This window comes from Chamaea fasciata, unplaced genomic scaffold (assembly GCF_029207755.1).
Source record: "Chamaea fasciata isolate MVZ Bird 193981 ecotype frontalis unplaced genomic scaffold, bChaFas1.0.hap1 SCAF_1146, whole genome shotgun sequence".
In the NCBI taxonomy this organism is placed as follows: domain Eukaryota; kingdom Metazoa; phylum Chordata; class Aves; order Passeriformes; family Sylviidae; genus Chamaea; species Chamaea fasciata.
In genome coordinates this window covers 14,639-28,544 of record NW_027095231.1, presented here as the reverse complement: position 1 = coordinate 28,544, position 13,906 = coordinate 14,639, and the positions used below count along the sequence as shown (strand labels likewise).

The 13,906-nt window shown below is 65.5% G+C and overlaps 3 protein-coding genes across 4 annotated transcripts; 2 read left to right on the top strand and 1 right to left on the bottom strand.

Annotated features, from left to right (window-relative positions):
* Positions 1 to 264: 264 nt before the first annotated feature.
* On the bottom strand, positions 265 to 2,646 carry LOC136284583 (zinc finger and BTB domain-containing protein 47-like). Of its 2 annotated transcripts, XM_066174933.1 has the most exons (4): positions 2,624 to 2,646; positions 1,786 to 1,907; positions 1,574 to 1,702; positions 265 to 1,404 (listed from the first exon to the last, which is right to left on the bottom strand). In XM_066174933.1, the coding sequence occupies exons 2-4, from the start codon at positions 1,898 to 1,900 to the stop codon at positions 800 to 802; spliced, it is 849 nt and encodes a 282-aa protein (XP_066031030.1). In that variant the 5' UTR covers positions 1,901 to 1,907; positions 2,624 to 2,646; the 3' UTR covers positions 265 to 799. The 2 variants fall into 2 exon arrangements, with proteins under 2 accessions (XP_066031030.1, XP_066031029.1); XM_066174932.1 differs by lacking the exon at positions 2,624 to 2,646 and having other exon boundaries at positions 1,786 to 2,157.
* A 1,639-nt stretch (positions 2,647 to 4,285) lies between these two features.
* LOC136284581 (mucin-2-like) lies at positions 4,286 to 9,691 on the top strand. The gene is made up of 2 exons (XM_066174930.1): positions 4,286 to 4,328; positions 6,465 to 9,691. The coding sequence occupies exons 1-2, from the start codon at positions 4,286 to 4,288 to the stop codon at positions 9,689 to 9,691; spliced, it is 3,270 nt and encodes a 1,089-aa protein (XP_066031027.1).
* A 419-nt stretch (positions 9,692 to 10,110) lies between these two features.
* Positions 10,111 to 13,248, top strand: LOC136284582 (urokinase plasminogen activator surface receptor-like). The gene is made up of 7 exons (XM_066174931.1): positions 10,111 to 10,168; positions 10,783 to 10,890; positions 10,978 to 11,154; positions 11,266 to 11,394; positions 11,640 to 11,763; positions 12,387 to 12,509; positions 13,122 to 13,248. Exons 1-6 carry the CDS (start codon positions 10,120 to 10,122, stop codon positions 12,424 to 12,426), a joined length of 627 nt encoding a protein of 208 aa, XP_066031028.1. The 5' UTR covers positions 10,111 to 10,119; the 3' UTR covers positions 12,427 to 12,509; positions 13,122 to 13,248.
* Positions 13,249 to 13,906: the final 658 nt, after the last annotated feature.

Genomic DNA, 13,906 nt, shown 5'->3' with positions numbered 1-13,906 from the left:
CGGCGCTGCTCTTCGGCTCCGCGGAGGGGGCGCTGCGACCGGCACTGACATCCGGCAGCGCGCGGGGGGAGCTCGGGAGGGGGCGGGGCCGTGGCGGGAGGGGTGGCGTGGTGAGCTGCAGGCGGGGGAGGAGGAGGGGCGGGGTTGAAGGGAGGAGCTGCCTCCCTCCCCCCTTGGGTGGATGGAAATAAAATGGGAGGTGGTGGAAGCGGATTGGTCCAAGGGGTTGTGATGTCATCGGAGAGGGGTTTAAAGGTAAAGGGGGCGGGGCTTGGGTGGGGGAGGTAGAGAGCGGAAGAAACGACGGCAGCTGCTGATTGGTCGTGATGTCATTGAAGGGGAGGTGGAGGGCGGGGCTTGCATGACCCTCCCACCCAGGTGGGGCGGTTTCCTGTTCCCACCGTGACGTCATGTCGATGATGTCACCGCGCCCATCCCTCGATCCGTGACGTCACACCCCATTGATGACATCACCTCGATGACGCCACCGCACAGACGACGCCACGCCCATCAGCGACATCACATCCTGTTGATGACGTCACTTCCCCCTCCTCCCCAATGCGACGTCACACAACCAACCCGGCGACCTCGCGTCCGCTTGACCACGCCCCCCCCGTGACATCGCGCCGCTGACATCACTCCGCCAGTGACGGTCACATCCTGCTGACCACGCCCTCCCCTTTCCTCCGCGACATCACCACGCCCCTTGACGTCACGCCCACGTGGCGGGCGTGTCCTGGGGAGATGCGGGCGTGTCCCGGCTGGCGGTGGGCGTGTCCCAGGCGCGGTGGGCGTGTCCTCAGAGCTCCCCGCGGGCGTGCAGCATGTAGTGCTCGTGCAGCTCGGCCACCAGCCCGAAGGGCGCCCGGGCACTCGGTGCAGCGGAAAGGGGCGGGGCTGGGCGGCCCGGGGGGCGTGGCCGAGGCGCGGGGAGGGGGCGGGGCGTGCCGGCGGGCGGGGGGCGGGGGCGGGGGAGGGGCTGCGGCGGCGGCGGCGCCGCCCGTGCTCGCAGCGATGCGCCCCCAGCGCCCCCGGGGCCACGAAGCCCAGGCCGCACTCGGCGCAGATGTAATGGAATTTGAACGGGGGGGGCGTGGCCCGGCGGGCTGGGGGCGTGGCTGGGAGGCGGGGCTCTCTGCGAGGCTCCCGCCGAGGTGGGCGGGGCCTGCGGGCGTTTCCGGCCCACGTGGTAACTGCGGTGCACCTTGAGGGCGCGGGAGGTGCCAAAGCCGCGCCCACACTCCGGGCACTTGTGCCACTCCTCGGCCACGCCTCCCGCGCGAGGGGCGGACACGCCCCCTGAGGTGTCGCCCGGGATGGCCACGCCCCCTGCGCCGGGCTCGTTGTCCCCTCCAGGCTCCGGGAAGGCTCGAGGCTCCTCCCCTAGGGGGCGTGGCCGGACACCTGTGGGAGAGGCGTGAAAAGGGGGAGGGGTTAGGGAGGGGGAGGGGTTAAAGGGAGTGTCTCTAGAGTGGGGGGAGGGGTGACCCAAAGGGGGGAGGGGCCAGGGAGGGAATTACTGCCCCCCACATTGGGGGCGGGGTTTTTTCCCGCGGGGGGGGAGGGGCGGTACCTGCACAGCCGTTGGCGGGGGGGGAGGGGCCTCGTGGCTCCTCCTCCTCTTCTTCCTCCTCCTCCTCTTCCTCCTCCTCCCCCGACGTGACCCCGGAGCCGGATCCGTCCTCAGGCAGCGCTGGGGGCGCTGGGGGCGGGGCCACGCCCATCACGGCACCGGCCACGCCCCTTATCCCCAAAAACCCCGCCCACTCCGCACCCCAGGCTCACCGCCCTCCTCTTCCTCCTCCTCTTCCTCTTCTTCCTCCTCCTCCTCTTCCTCCTCCTCCTCCTCCTCCTCGAAGGCGCCGTCCTCGCTCCCCGGGCCCCGCCCCGCCGCCATCATGGCCGCCCTGCCCCGCCCCACCCCACAGGGACACGCCCACACGTGGAAAACGGGACACGCCCACCTCACCCCAGCCCTTCCCTACCCCAAATGGGGTTGGGGCCTCTCAAGACGCGCCCACCATGCTTCAGGGCCCGCCCACCACTTCCGGGGCGCGCACATCATGCCATAAACCACGCCCACCGTGCCCCAAGTCCCTCGCAGCATCCCATCGGCCCCGCCCACCAATCCCTGAGCCCCCTCCCATCTCCGAGATCCACTTTGCATCCCGCAAGCCCCGCCCATTGTGTCCGACCCCTCCCCCACTTTCCAAGCCCCCCCCCCCCACGCTCTGGCCCCTCCCCCTTGCCAAAGCCCCTTTTTCCCCTGCCCCAACGCCCCGCCCACCACCCCACAAGCCCCTCCCACCACTCTCAAAGCCCCTCCCCCACCCCCACCCCACTGATCCCCCCAGACCCCTCCCCCACCTTCCCATCCCTATCATCCCCAAGCCCCGCCCCCAATTAAACCCCTCCCCTTTCCCCGCGCGGGCCCCTCCCCCTTTCTCCTCCCCGCCGTCAATCCCACAATGCCCCGCGCGCCGGCTGCGCTGCTGGGGGGGAGGGGCGAGGCCTTCCCTCCTCCCGGCCCGCTGGGGGGCGCTGTCCCCGCGCTCCCACAATGCCCCGCGCGCCCCCTCCCCCCCCGTCCCCCTCCCCCTCCCCCGCCCGGGGCCGTTCTCACCGCCCGGAGCCGCTCCCGGAGCCGCCGCCGCCGCGCCGCCCCCGCGGCGCATGCGCCAGGGGGCGTGACTTATCCATAACCACGCCCCCAACCCTCAACACGCCCCCCGCTTTCCCTTAAAACCCCCGCCCGCTGCTTGGAAACACGCCCCAGCCCCTTGAAACCCCGCCCCGCCCGTTTAAACCCCGCCCCTTTTTGGCTTTGCCGTCGGTCACGCCCCCTCCGCAGCCACACGTGACCTCGCGGGGGACACGTGACTTTGTTTTGGGGTTTTTTTGGGGGGGCGGAGACACGTGACCGGGAGGGGGGAGAAGCCACGCCCCCCGAGAGCGAAACTGGGGCGGGGGGGGGGGAGGGGAGGGGAAACCCCGAGTTTGGGGGGGCTGGGAACCCCAAATCTGTGGGGCGGGGACACCGGGGACCCCAAATCTCTGGGGTGACCCCAAATCTGTGGGGCGGGGACACCGGGGACCCCAAATCTCTGGGGTGACCCCAAATCTGTGGGGCAGGGACATTGGGGGACCCCAAATCTCTGGGGATCCCCAAATCTATGGGGTGGGGTTACAGGGTGACCCCAAATCAATGGGGCAGGGACATGGGGACACCCCAAATCTATGGGGTCGGGAGTCTCAGGAGCTTCAAATCTATGGGGAAGGGATAGGGGGGGACCCCAAATCTATGGGGTGACCCCAAATCAATGGGGAACCCTAAATCTGTGGGGCAGAGAACACGGGATGACCCCAAATCTATGGGGCCGGGAGTCTCAGGACCCCAAAATCTCTGGGGGTGACCCCAAGTCTGTGGGGCAGGAACATGGGGTGACCCCAAATCTGTGGGGCAGGGACATGGGGTGACCCCAAATCTGTGACCCCAAGTCTGTGGGGCAGGGACATGGCGTGACCCCAAATCTGTGACCCCAAATCTGTGGGGCAGGGACACGGCGTGACCCCAAATCTGTGGGGCAGGGACATGGGGTGACCCCAAATCTGTGACCCCAAGTCTGTGGGGCAGGGACATGGCGTGACCCCAAATCTGTGACCCCAAATCTGTGGGGCAGGGACACGGCGTGACCCCAGATCTGTGACCCCAAATCTGTGGGGCAGGAACACGGCGTGACCCCAAATCTGTGACCCCAAATCTGTGGGGCAGGGACACGGCGTGACCCCAAATCTGTGGGGCAGGAACACGGCGTGACCCCAGATCTGTGACCCCAAATCTGTGGGGCAGGAACACGGCGTGACCCCAAATCTGTGACCCCAAATCTGTGGGGCAGGAACACGGCGTGACCCCAAATCTGTGACCCCAAATCTGTGGGGCAGGGACATGGCGTGACCCCAAATCTGTGACCCCAAATCTGTGGGGCAGGAACACGGCGTGACCCCAAATCTGTGGGGTGACCCCAAACCCGCGGGCCCCGGATATGGGGCGGCCCCACACCCGCCCGCCCTCCCCCCCCCGGGGTCAATGGGGCAGAGGTTGGGGGGTGGGGCACCCCCGGGCGCCCATAATTACCCCGTGGGGTGGGGGCGGTCGGGGGCGGCTGCCCCACATTCCAGGGCCGGGCCGCCGCCCCGCCCCACACATCGGGGGTGGGGGATAAAGGGAACCCCCTCCCCCCGCCCCACAGCGCCGACCCCACGGATCCCTGCCCCCCAAGCCGGGATGGAGCCGCGGCTGCTGCTGGCGCTGGGAGCGCTCCTGGGGGGTACGGGGGGCGCTGGGGGGCGGTTATGGGGCGGTTATGGGGCGCTGGGGGGTGGGGGAATGCTCTGGGGGTCCCAGGGGTGCTGGGGGGCGGTTATGGGGCGGTTATGGGGCGGTTATGGGGCGCTGGGGGGCGGGGGAATGCTCTGGGGTCCCATGGGTGCTGTGGGGCGGTTATGGGGCGGTTATGGGGCGGTTATGGGGCGCTATGGGGTGGAGGAATGCTCTGGGGTCCCATGGGTACTGTGGGGTGCTGGGGGGCGGTTATGGGGCGGTTATGGGGTGCTATGGGGTGGTATAGGGGCTGTGGGGTGTTATGGGGCTGTTATGGGGTGCTGGGGGGGGTTATGGGGCGCTATGGGGTGGGGGAATGCTCTGGGGGTCCCAGGGGTGCTGGGGGGCGGTTATGGGGCGCTATGGGGTTGGGGAGTGCTGTGGGGTGCTGTGGGGTTTCAGGGGGATGTGGGGTGTCCTGGGGGATCTGTAGGGGTCCTGGGGGGTCCCATGGGTTCTATGGGGCGGTTATGGGGTGCTATGGGGTGGCACAGGGTCCCATGGGTGCTATGGGGTGCTATGGGGCGGTTATGGGGTGCTGGGGGGGGGGTTATGGGGTGCTATGGGGTGGGGGAGTGCTGTGGGGTGCTGTGGGGCTTCAGGGGGATGTGGGGTGTCCTGGGGGGTCCCATGGGTGCTATGGGGCAGTTATGGGGTGCTGTGGGGTGGCACAGGGTCCCATGGGTGCTATGGGGTGCTATGGGGCGGTTATGGGGCGCTGGGGGGTGCTATGGGGTGCTATGGGGTGCTGGGGACGGTTATGGGGGTGTTATGGGGTGGGGGAATGCTCTGGGGTCCCATGGGTGCTATGGGGTGCTGTGGGGCGGTTATGGGGCGCTGTGGGGTGGCACAGGGTCCCATGGGTGCTATGGGGTGCTGTGGGGCGGTTATGGGGCGCTGTGGGGTGGCACAGGGTCCCATGGGTGCTATGGGGTGCTGTGGGGCGGTTATGGGGCGCTGTGGGGTGGCACAGGGTCCCATGGGTGCTATGGGGTGCTGTGGGGCGGTTATGGGGCGCTGTGGGGTGGCACAGGGTCCCATGGGTGCTATGGGGTGCTGTGGGGCGGTTATGGGGCGGTTATGGGGCGCTGGGGCGGGTTATGGGCAGGGGAATGCTATGGGGTGCTATGGGGTGCTGTGGGGTGCCATGGGTCTCCATTGGGTCCTATGGGTGCTACAGGATCTATGGGTCTCCAGAGGGTCTATGGGGTCTCTATGGGGCTCTATAGGATCTGTGGGGCTCTGTGGGGTCTGGGGGATCTCTATGGGGTCCTATGGGTCTCTATGGGGTCTGGGGATCTCTATGGGGTCCTATGGGTCTCTATGGGGTCTGGGGGATCTCTATGGGGTCCTATGGGTCTCTATGGGGTCTGTGGGTCTCGATGGGGTTCCATGGGGCTCTGTGGGGTTCTATGGGGCACTGGGGAGTCCTATGGGTGCTATGGGGCACTGGGCGGTCTCTATAAGATTCTATGGGTCCCTGTAGGATCTATGGGGCTCTATGGGGTCTATGGGTCTCGATGGGTCTCTATGGGGCCTGGGGGTCCCTATAGGGTCTATGGGGCTCTGTGGGGCACTGCGGAGTCACTATGGGGTCTATGGGGTCTATGGGGCTCTATGGGGTCTATGGGTCTCTATGGGGCCGGGGGGTCCCTATAGGATCTGTGGGTCTCTATGGGGTCTATGGGGCTCTATGGGGCTCTATGGGGTTCTATGGGTCCCAATAGGATCTATGGGGTTCTATGGGGTCTGTGGGGCACTGGGGGTTCTCTATGGGTTTCTATGGGGCCAGGGGGTCCCTATAGGATCTGTGGGTCTCTATGGGGTCTATGGGGCTCTATGGGGTTCTATGGGTCCCAATAGGATCTATGGGGTTCTGTGGGGCACTGGGAGGTCCCTATGGGTCCCATTAGGATCTATGGGTCTCTATGGGGTTCTATGGGGCCGGGAGGTCCCTATAGGATCTATGGGGTCTGTGCGTCTCTATGGGGCTCTATGGGGCCGGGGGGTCCCTACGGGATCCTTGGGGGTCCCATGGGGGTTCCCCTCCCCCCCGTCTGACCCCGCTCCCCTCCCCCCACAGCTCTGTGTCCCCTCCCCCCCCTGGAGGCCGCCCCCGCCCCTCCCCCCGGCTGCCCTTGGGCCGCCCCTCCCCCACCCCGCCCGCCGCCCACCCCTCCCCCACTGCCCCCGGACTGCGACTCCGCCACTTCCGGGTCAGCCCCGGAGGACTTCCGGGTCACCGGCGGCTCGAGGGGCGACGAGGGACGAGGCGCTGACGTCACCGCCGGAAGTGTCACCGCCACCAATACCGCAGCCCCGGCCGGAAGTGTCACCACGCAGGCCGGAAGTGTCACCGCCCCGGCCGGAAGTGTCACCCCGTCCCCAGGAAGTGACGAAGTCTTGGTGGCCACCGATGGGGGCGTGGCCCTGGAGGGGACACTCGGTGCCACCAACTGCTCCGGGGACACTTCAGGACACGGCCCCGATGTCCCCAGAGATGCCACCACCACGGCCGGAAGTGTCACCGCGTCCCCAGGAAGTGACAACCTGGTGGTGGCCTCTGGGAATGACACAGCCACGGAGGGGACAGAAGGTCCGGGTGTCACCGGTGACCCTGGGGACACTTGGGGACACCTCAGTGACGTCACCGGAGATGCCACCACGGTGGTGGCACCTGTGACCACGCCCCCAGGAAGTGACAAGTTGCTGGAGGCCACCAATGGAGGCGTGGCCATGGAGGGGACAGAAGAACCCGATGTCACCGCTGACCCTGGGGACATTGTGGGACACCTCAGTGACGTCACCGGAGATGCCACCACCACCGTGACCTTTGTCACAGTGTCCCCAGCAGGTGACAATCTCGTGGTGGCCAGTGACGATGACACAACCCTGGAGGGGACAACCCAGCCCGATGTCACCGGTGGCCCTGGGGACAGTTGGGGACACCTCGATGACGTCACTGGAAATGCCACCGCCACGGTGACCTTTGTCACCCCATCCCCAGGAGATGGCAAAGTGCTGGTGGCCAGTGACGATGACACAACTCTGGAGGGGACAACCCAACCCGATGTCACCGCTGACCCTGGGGACACTTGGGGACACCTCAGTGACATCACTGGAGATGCCACCACGGTGGTGGCACCTGTGACCACGCCCCCAGGAAGCGACAAGTTGCTGGTGGCCACCAATGGGGGCGTGGCCATGGAGGGGACAGAAGAACCCGATGTCACCGCTGACCCTGGGGACATTGTGGGACACCTCAGTGACGTCACCGGAGATGCCACCACCACCGTGACCTTTGTCACAGTGTCCCCAGCAGGTGACAATCTCGTGGTGGCCAGTGACGATGACACAACCCTGGAGGGGACAACCCAGCCCGATGTCACCGGTGGCCCTGGGGACACCGTGGGACGTGACAGCAAGGTCACTGAAGGTGCCACCACCCCGGTTGGACTCGTGACCAAGTCCCCAGCAGGTGACCGCGGTGGGGACGTGGCCCTGGAGGGGACACTCGGTGCCACCAACTGCTCCGGGGACGCGTCGGGACACGGCCCCGATGTCCCCGGAGATGTCACCACGCCCCCAGGAAGTGACAACCTGGTGGTGGCCGCTGGCAATGTCACAGCCGAGGAGGGGACAGAAGGTCCGGGTGTCACCGGTGACCCCAGGGACAGTTGGGGACACCTCGATGACGTCACAGGAAATGCCACCGCCACGGTGACCTTTGTCACCCCATCCCCAGGAGATGGCAAAGTGCTGGTGGCCAGTGACGATGACACAACTGTGGAGGGGACAACCCAACCCGATGTCACCGCTGACCCTGGGGACACTTGGGGACACCTCAGTGACGTCACCGGAGATGCCACCACGGTGGTGGCACCTGTGACCACGCCCCCAGGAAGCGACAAGTTGCTGGTGGCCACCAATGGGGGCGTGGCCATGGAGGGGACAGAAGAACCCGATGTCACCGCTGACCCCGGGGACATTGTGGGTCACTTCAGTGACGTCACCGGAGATGCCACCACCACCGTGACCTTTGTCACAGTGTCCCCAGCAGGTGACAATCTCGTGGTGGCCAGTGACGATGACACAGCCGTGGAGGGGACAGAAGAACCCGATGTCACCGGTGACCCCAGGGACATTTGGGGACACCTCAGTGACGTCACAGGAAATGCCACCGCCACGGTGACCTCTGACCCAGCGTCCCCAGCAGGGGACAAAGTCTTGGTGGCCAGTGACGATGACACAACTGTGGAGGGGACAGAAGGTCCGGGTGTCACCGGTGGCCCTGGGGACATCCTGGGACTTGTCACCAATGTCCCCAGGGAAGCCACCACCCCGGTGGCACCTGTGACGTCTCCACCAGCAGGTGACATTGATGGGGGCGTGGCCCTGGAGGGGACACTCGGTGCCACCAACTGCTCCGGGGACACTTCAGGACACAGCCCCGATGTCCCCGGAGATGCCACCACCGCAGCCGGAAGTGTCACCGCGTCCCCAGGAAGTGACAACCTGGTGGTGGCCGCTGGGAATGTCACAGCCGAGGAGGGGACAGAAGAACCCGATGTCACCGGTGACCCCAGGGACAGTTGGGGACACCTCGATGACGTCACCGGAAATGCCACCGCCACGGTGACCTCTGTCGCAGCGTCCCCAGCAGGTGACAAAGTGCTGGTGGCCAGTGACAATGACACAACCCTGGAGGGGACAGAAGAACCCGATGTCACCGGTGACCCCAGGGACACTTGGGGACATTTTAATGACGTCACCGGAGATGTCACCACAGTGGTGGCACCTGTGACCACGCCCCCAGGAAGTGACAACCTGGTGGTGGCCACCATTGGAGGCGTGGCCATGGAGGGGACAACCCAACCCGACGTCACCGGTGGGCCTGGGGACGCTGTGGGACACCTCCGTGACGTCACCGGCGTGGCCACGCCCCCAGGCGGTGACCCCGGCCATGACCTCGCCCTGGAGGGGACGCTCGCTGCCACCAACTGCTCCGGGGGCGCCTCGAGGCCACGCCCCCGCGATGTCACCACTCCCGCCGCGGTGACGTCCCCGGTGGGCGGAGCCGCCGCCACGCCCCCCGAGGGCGACGCCATCATGGTGGCCCCGGGCGGTGACGTCATCGGTGATGATGTCACCGGATGCAGACACCCCCCGGCCCCTCCCCCTCCCCCGGCCGCGTTTCCGGTCACCGCTGCCCCTCCCCCACACGGCGCCCCCGGGGGCTCAAGCCCCTCCCCCTACTCTTCGCCCCTCCCCCTCCTCTCCTTCCTCCTGCTCCCGCTCCTCCTCCTCTGACCACGCCCCTTCTGCTATTTATAAGCCCCTCCCACCTAATAAAAGATGATTGGCCAGCTGGTTTTGATGTCATGTCGTTGGCGGGTTGGACACGCCCCTCCCGCCCCTCCCCCACCATTAAATTTCAAAATTTTTCACCCAAAAAACCCAAAAATTTGGGTGGGGGTGGGGAAGAGGGTGGAAAAGGGGGCGTGGCATCGCCCGAGCCGTGTCACAGTCGGATTGGTCACGTGGTTGTGACGTCATTGAAGGGACCCCCCCCTCCCCCACCCTTAAATTTCGACATTTTCCCCCCCCAAAAAAAGAGGAAATTGAGGGTGGGGGAGGGGTGGAGAACTGGGCGTGGCCGAGCCCCGAGCCCCGCCCCCTGCGGGGTTTATAAAACCGGCCCCAAATGCCCCCCGGGGGGTGGGGGAGGGGCCGGCGCCATGGGGTGGGGGAGGGGCGCGGCGCTGCTCTGGGCGCTGCTGGGGGCAGGTACCGGCCGCGCCCCTCCCCCACCCCTTGGGGGACAATTTTGGGACTTTTTTGGGAGTTTTTTGGGGGTTTTTTCGGGTTTTTTGGGGTTTTTTGGGTTTTTTGGGTTTTTTTTGGGGGTTTTTTGGGGTTTTTTGGGGGTTTTTTTTGGGTACTTCCTGTTGGGTTTTTCTTCGCGGAGATTTATTTGGGATTTTTGGGAAGTGGGGTTGGGGGTTTTTTTTGGGTTTTTGGGGTTTTTTTGGGGGGTTTGGGGGATTTTCTTTGGGATTCTGGGGTTTTTTGTTCTATTATATTTTGGAATTTTTCGGGGGGATTTGGGATTTTTTGGGGTTTTTTTTAGTTTTGGTTTTCGGGTTTGTTTGGGGGTTTTCGGTGGTTTTGCGGTTTCATTTGGGATTTCTTGTGGGATTTTTTCCCATTTTTTGGGATGTTTTGGGGAATTATTTTTGGAGTTTTCCCATTTTTGGGGATTTTTTGGGAATTTTTGGGAGTTTTCCCATTTTTGGGGATTTTTTTGGGATTTTTTTTTTTCAGTTTTTTGGGGTTTTTTGAGGTTTCCCTCCCCCACCTCACTCACCCCTCCCCCTCTCTCCCCTCCCCCCCTTTCCCAGCCCCCGCCCTCCTCTGCCCGCGCTGTGACGTCACATCCGGCTGCCGCCCCGCCCCCTGCCCCTCCCCCCGCGCCGTTTGCCGCCGCACGACCCTGACGACGCTGAAAGGTCAAAGGTCACTCCCCGAAACCCCGCCCCCCCAACTCCCCTCTCAAAACGACCCCGAGTGACCTTTGACCTTCCGCCCCTCCTCAGACGGGCGCGAATGGCGGCGGGAGCTGACAGGATGTGACGTCACGGGCGCGCCGGAAGTCGTCCTCACCTTCCGGTCCCACGGGGAGCTGGTGACGTTGAGGGAGGAGCGATGGGGGGGCGGGGCCGAGGAGGAGGAAGGGGCGGGACACGCCCCTTCCCCTCCCCCAGCCCAGAGCGGTGAGTGACGGGGGAGGGGCGGGGTTAGACTGGTCTGCACTGGTCCAGACTGGTTCATACTGGTCCGTACTGGTCCAAACTGGTTCATACTGGTCCGTACTGGTGCCGTAGGGCGCCCCCTGCTGTGCCCCACCTGCGACAGCTCCGACGGCTCCTGTGGGCGGCGCCCCCTGCCGGCCCTGCCCTGTCCCCGCCCCCAGGATCTCTGCCTTGACGTCATCAGCCGGGGACCCGCGGGAGGTGGGGGCGGGGCCACCGGGGGGGGCGTGGCCGGGAGGGGGGGAGGGGCGGGAAAAGGCGCATCCCCCATGGAAGGGGAGGGGTTTCCAAGGTGTGGGCGGGGTTTTCCCGGTTGGAGGAGGGGCAGCGATGAGGGGGGATGACACTAAAAAAAGGGGGCGTGGCCACAAAAGGGGCGGGATTTCCCTTGCGATGGGCGGACTTTCTGTTGTGGCCTGACCTTTGACCCCCGGGTGACCCCGCAGAGGGGGCGGAGCGGCTCCGGGGGTGTGGCCGGGCCGGGAATTGCCGCGACCTCCTCGCCTTCGACAGCGGCCGCGGCCGCGGGGGTGGCGCTGCAGTGCTGCGAGGGCTCCCAGTGCGAACTGGGTGAGACTGGGAGGGACTGGGACAAACTGGGACACACTGGGACACACTGGGACAAACTGGGATAAACTGGGATAAACTGGGACAAACTGGGACAGACTGGGAGTTACTGGGAGGGCGCTGCAGTTTCCAAAGCTGCCACCAGGGGGAGACAGAGAAACACTGAGAGTTCATTGAGGGGAACTGGGATGAACTGGTTTATACTGGGATAAACTGGGAGGGGATTGGGAGGGGATTGGAGGGAACTGGGACAAACTGGGACAAACTGGGAGTGACGGGGAGGGCGCTGCAGTTCCCGAAGCGGCCACTGGGGGGAGCCGGGGAGACATTGGGAGTTCATTGGGGGAACTGGGATAAACTGGGATGGACTGGGAGGGGATTTGGGGTCACTAGTTTATACTGGGAGGGAACTGGGAGGGATTTTGGGGGAACTGGGACAGACTGGGACAAACTGGGAGTGACTGGGAGGGCGCTGCAGTTCCCAAAGCCGCCACCGGGGGGAGCCGGGGAGAACATTGAGGGGAACTGGGACAAACTGGTTTATACTGGGAGGGGTCTGAGGGTGACCGGGAGCTCCCTGGTCCATACTGGTCCATACTGGTTTATACTGGTTTCTACCGGTGCAGGGGCCGGGCCGCCCTCGGGGCTGAGCTGTTGGGGCTGTGACGGCCCCGCCCCCTCGGGCTGCGCCCCACAAGCGCTGCGCTGTGGGGCGGGACGGACGCTCTGCGCCACGGCCTGGGGGCACGGTGGGGCCCCCCGGGGATCTGTGGGGCTGCGGGGGGGTCTCTCTATGGGGCTGGGGGGTCTCTCTATGGGTCTCCGTGGGTCTGGAGTCTCTCTATGGGGCCGGGAGGTTCCTATGGGGTCTCTCTATGGGTCTCTATGGGGCTGGGGGTTTTCTATGGGGCTCGATGGGGTGTTTGTGGGGTCTCTGTGGGGCTGGGGTGGGATCTATGGGTCTGGGGTCTCTCTCTATGGGTCTCTATGGGGCTGGGAGGTTTCTATGGGTCTCTGTGGGGAGATCTATGGGGCAGGGGGATCTCTATGGGTCTCTGTGGGGCCGGTGTCTCTCTATGGGTCTCTATGGGGTCTCTCTACGGGGCAGGGAGGTTCCTATGGGGCTCTATGAATCTCTATGGGGCTGTGGGGGATCTATGGGGCAGGGAGGTTTCTGTGGGGTCTCTCTATGGGGCCGGAATCCTTCTATGGGGTCTCTATGGGTCTCTGTGGGGCCGGGGTCTCTCTATGGGTCTCTGGGGTCTCTCTATGGGGCTGTGGAGGATCTATGGGGCAGGGAGGTTTCTATGGGGTCTCTATGGGGCCGGGCCCCCCCTGACCCACACATTTCTGCCCCCCAGGTCCCTCGGGGGAGCCGTGGCTGGTTCGGGGCTGCGCGACCCCCGAGTGGTGCCGGAGCCCCGTGGGGCTGGGGGGGCTCTGGGGCGGATCTGTGGGGCAGGATTCCGTGGGGCAGGATTATATGGGGCCGGGAGGATCTGTGGGGCTGGGGGGGCTCTGGGGGGACCCTGTGGGGCAGGAGGGATCTGAGGGGCAGGAGGGATCTGTGGGGCAGGATCCTGTGGGGCAGGAGGGATCTGTGGGGCAGGAGGGATCTGTGGGGCAGGACCCTATGGGGCAGGAGGGATCGATGGGGCAGGAGGGATCTGTGGGGCAGGATCCTATGGGGCAGGAGGGATCTATGGGGCTGCGCTGCTGCCGCGGCCATTTCTGCAATTCCCTCCCCGGCGACCCCTCCCCCCCCCCCCAGCTCCGCCCCTCCCCCCCTCCTGCCCCTCCCCCTCCTCCTCCTCCTCCCCCCCCTCGCTGCCCCACAAGTTTAAGGTGGGGCTGGCCCCGCCCCATAGATTTTGGGGGGGTGGGGAGGGGGAATTGCCGCTTGTGGGGCAGGACCGGGGTGGGGTCAGCGCGTCCCCCCCCCTCGCTATGGGGCGGGAGGAACTTGGGGGGTGACTGGGGGGGAAATGTGGGGCTGGGCTGTGGGGCAGAGCTATGGGGCAGAGCTTTAGGACTTTGCTATGGGGCAGAGCTGTGGGGCAGAGCTTTGGGATTCCGCTATGGGGCTGAGCTGAGGGTCCCGTGCTATGGGGCAGAGCTATGGGGCAGAGCTATGGGGCCCAGAGCC

Bases quoted from the DNA above. Each gene is read 5' to 3' on its own strand.
- LOC136284582 (XM_066174931.1), top strand. From the start codon at position 10,120: ATGGGGTGGGGGAGGGGCGCGGCGCTGCTCTGGGCGCTGCTGGGGGCA. The intron at 11,155-11,265 runs GTGAGTGACGGG...CTGGTGCCGTAG, and splicing joins CCCTCCCCCAGCCCAGAGCG to GGCGCCCCCTGCTGTGCCCC. The intron at 11,395-11,639 runs GTGGGGGCGGGG...GTGACCCCGCAG, and splicing joins CAGCCGGGGACCCGCGGGAG to AGGGGGCGGAGCGGCTCCGG.
- LOC136284583 (XM_066174933.1), bottom strand. From the start codon at position 1,900: ATGATGGCGGCGGGGCGGGGCCCGGGGAGCGAGGACGGCGCCTTCGAG. The intron at 1,703-1,785 runs GTGAGCCTGGGG...CCCCGCCCCCAG, and splicing joins GGAGGAGGAAGAGGAGGGCG to CGCCCCCAGCGCTGCCTGAG. The intron at 1,405-1,573 runs GTACCGCCCCTC...CCTCTCCCACAG, and splicing joins CCCCGCCAACGGCTGTGCAG to GTGTCCGGCCACGCCCCCTA.
- LOC136284581 (XM_066174930.1), top strand. From the start codon at position 4,286: ATGGAGCCGCGGCTGCTGCTGGCGCTGGGAGCGCTCCTGGGGG. The intron at 4,329-6,464 runs GTACGGGGGGCG...CTCCCCCCACAG, and splicing joins GCTGGGAGCGCTCCTGGGGG to CTCTGTGTCCCCTCCCCCCC.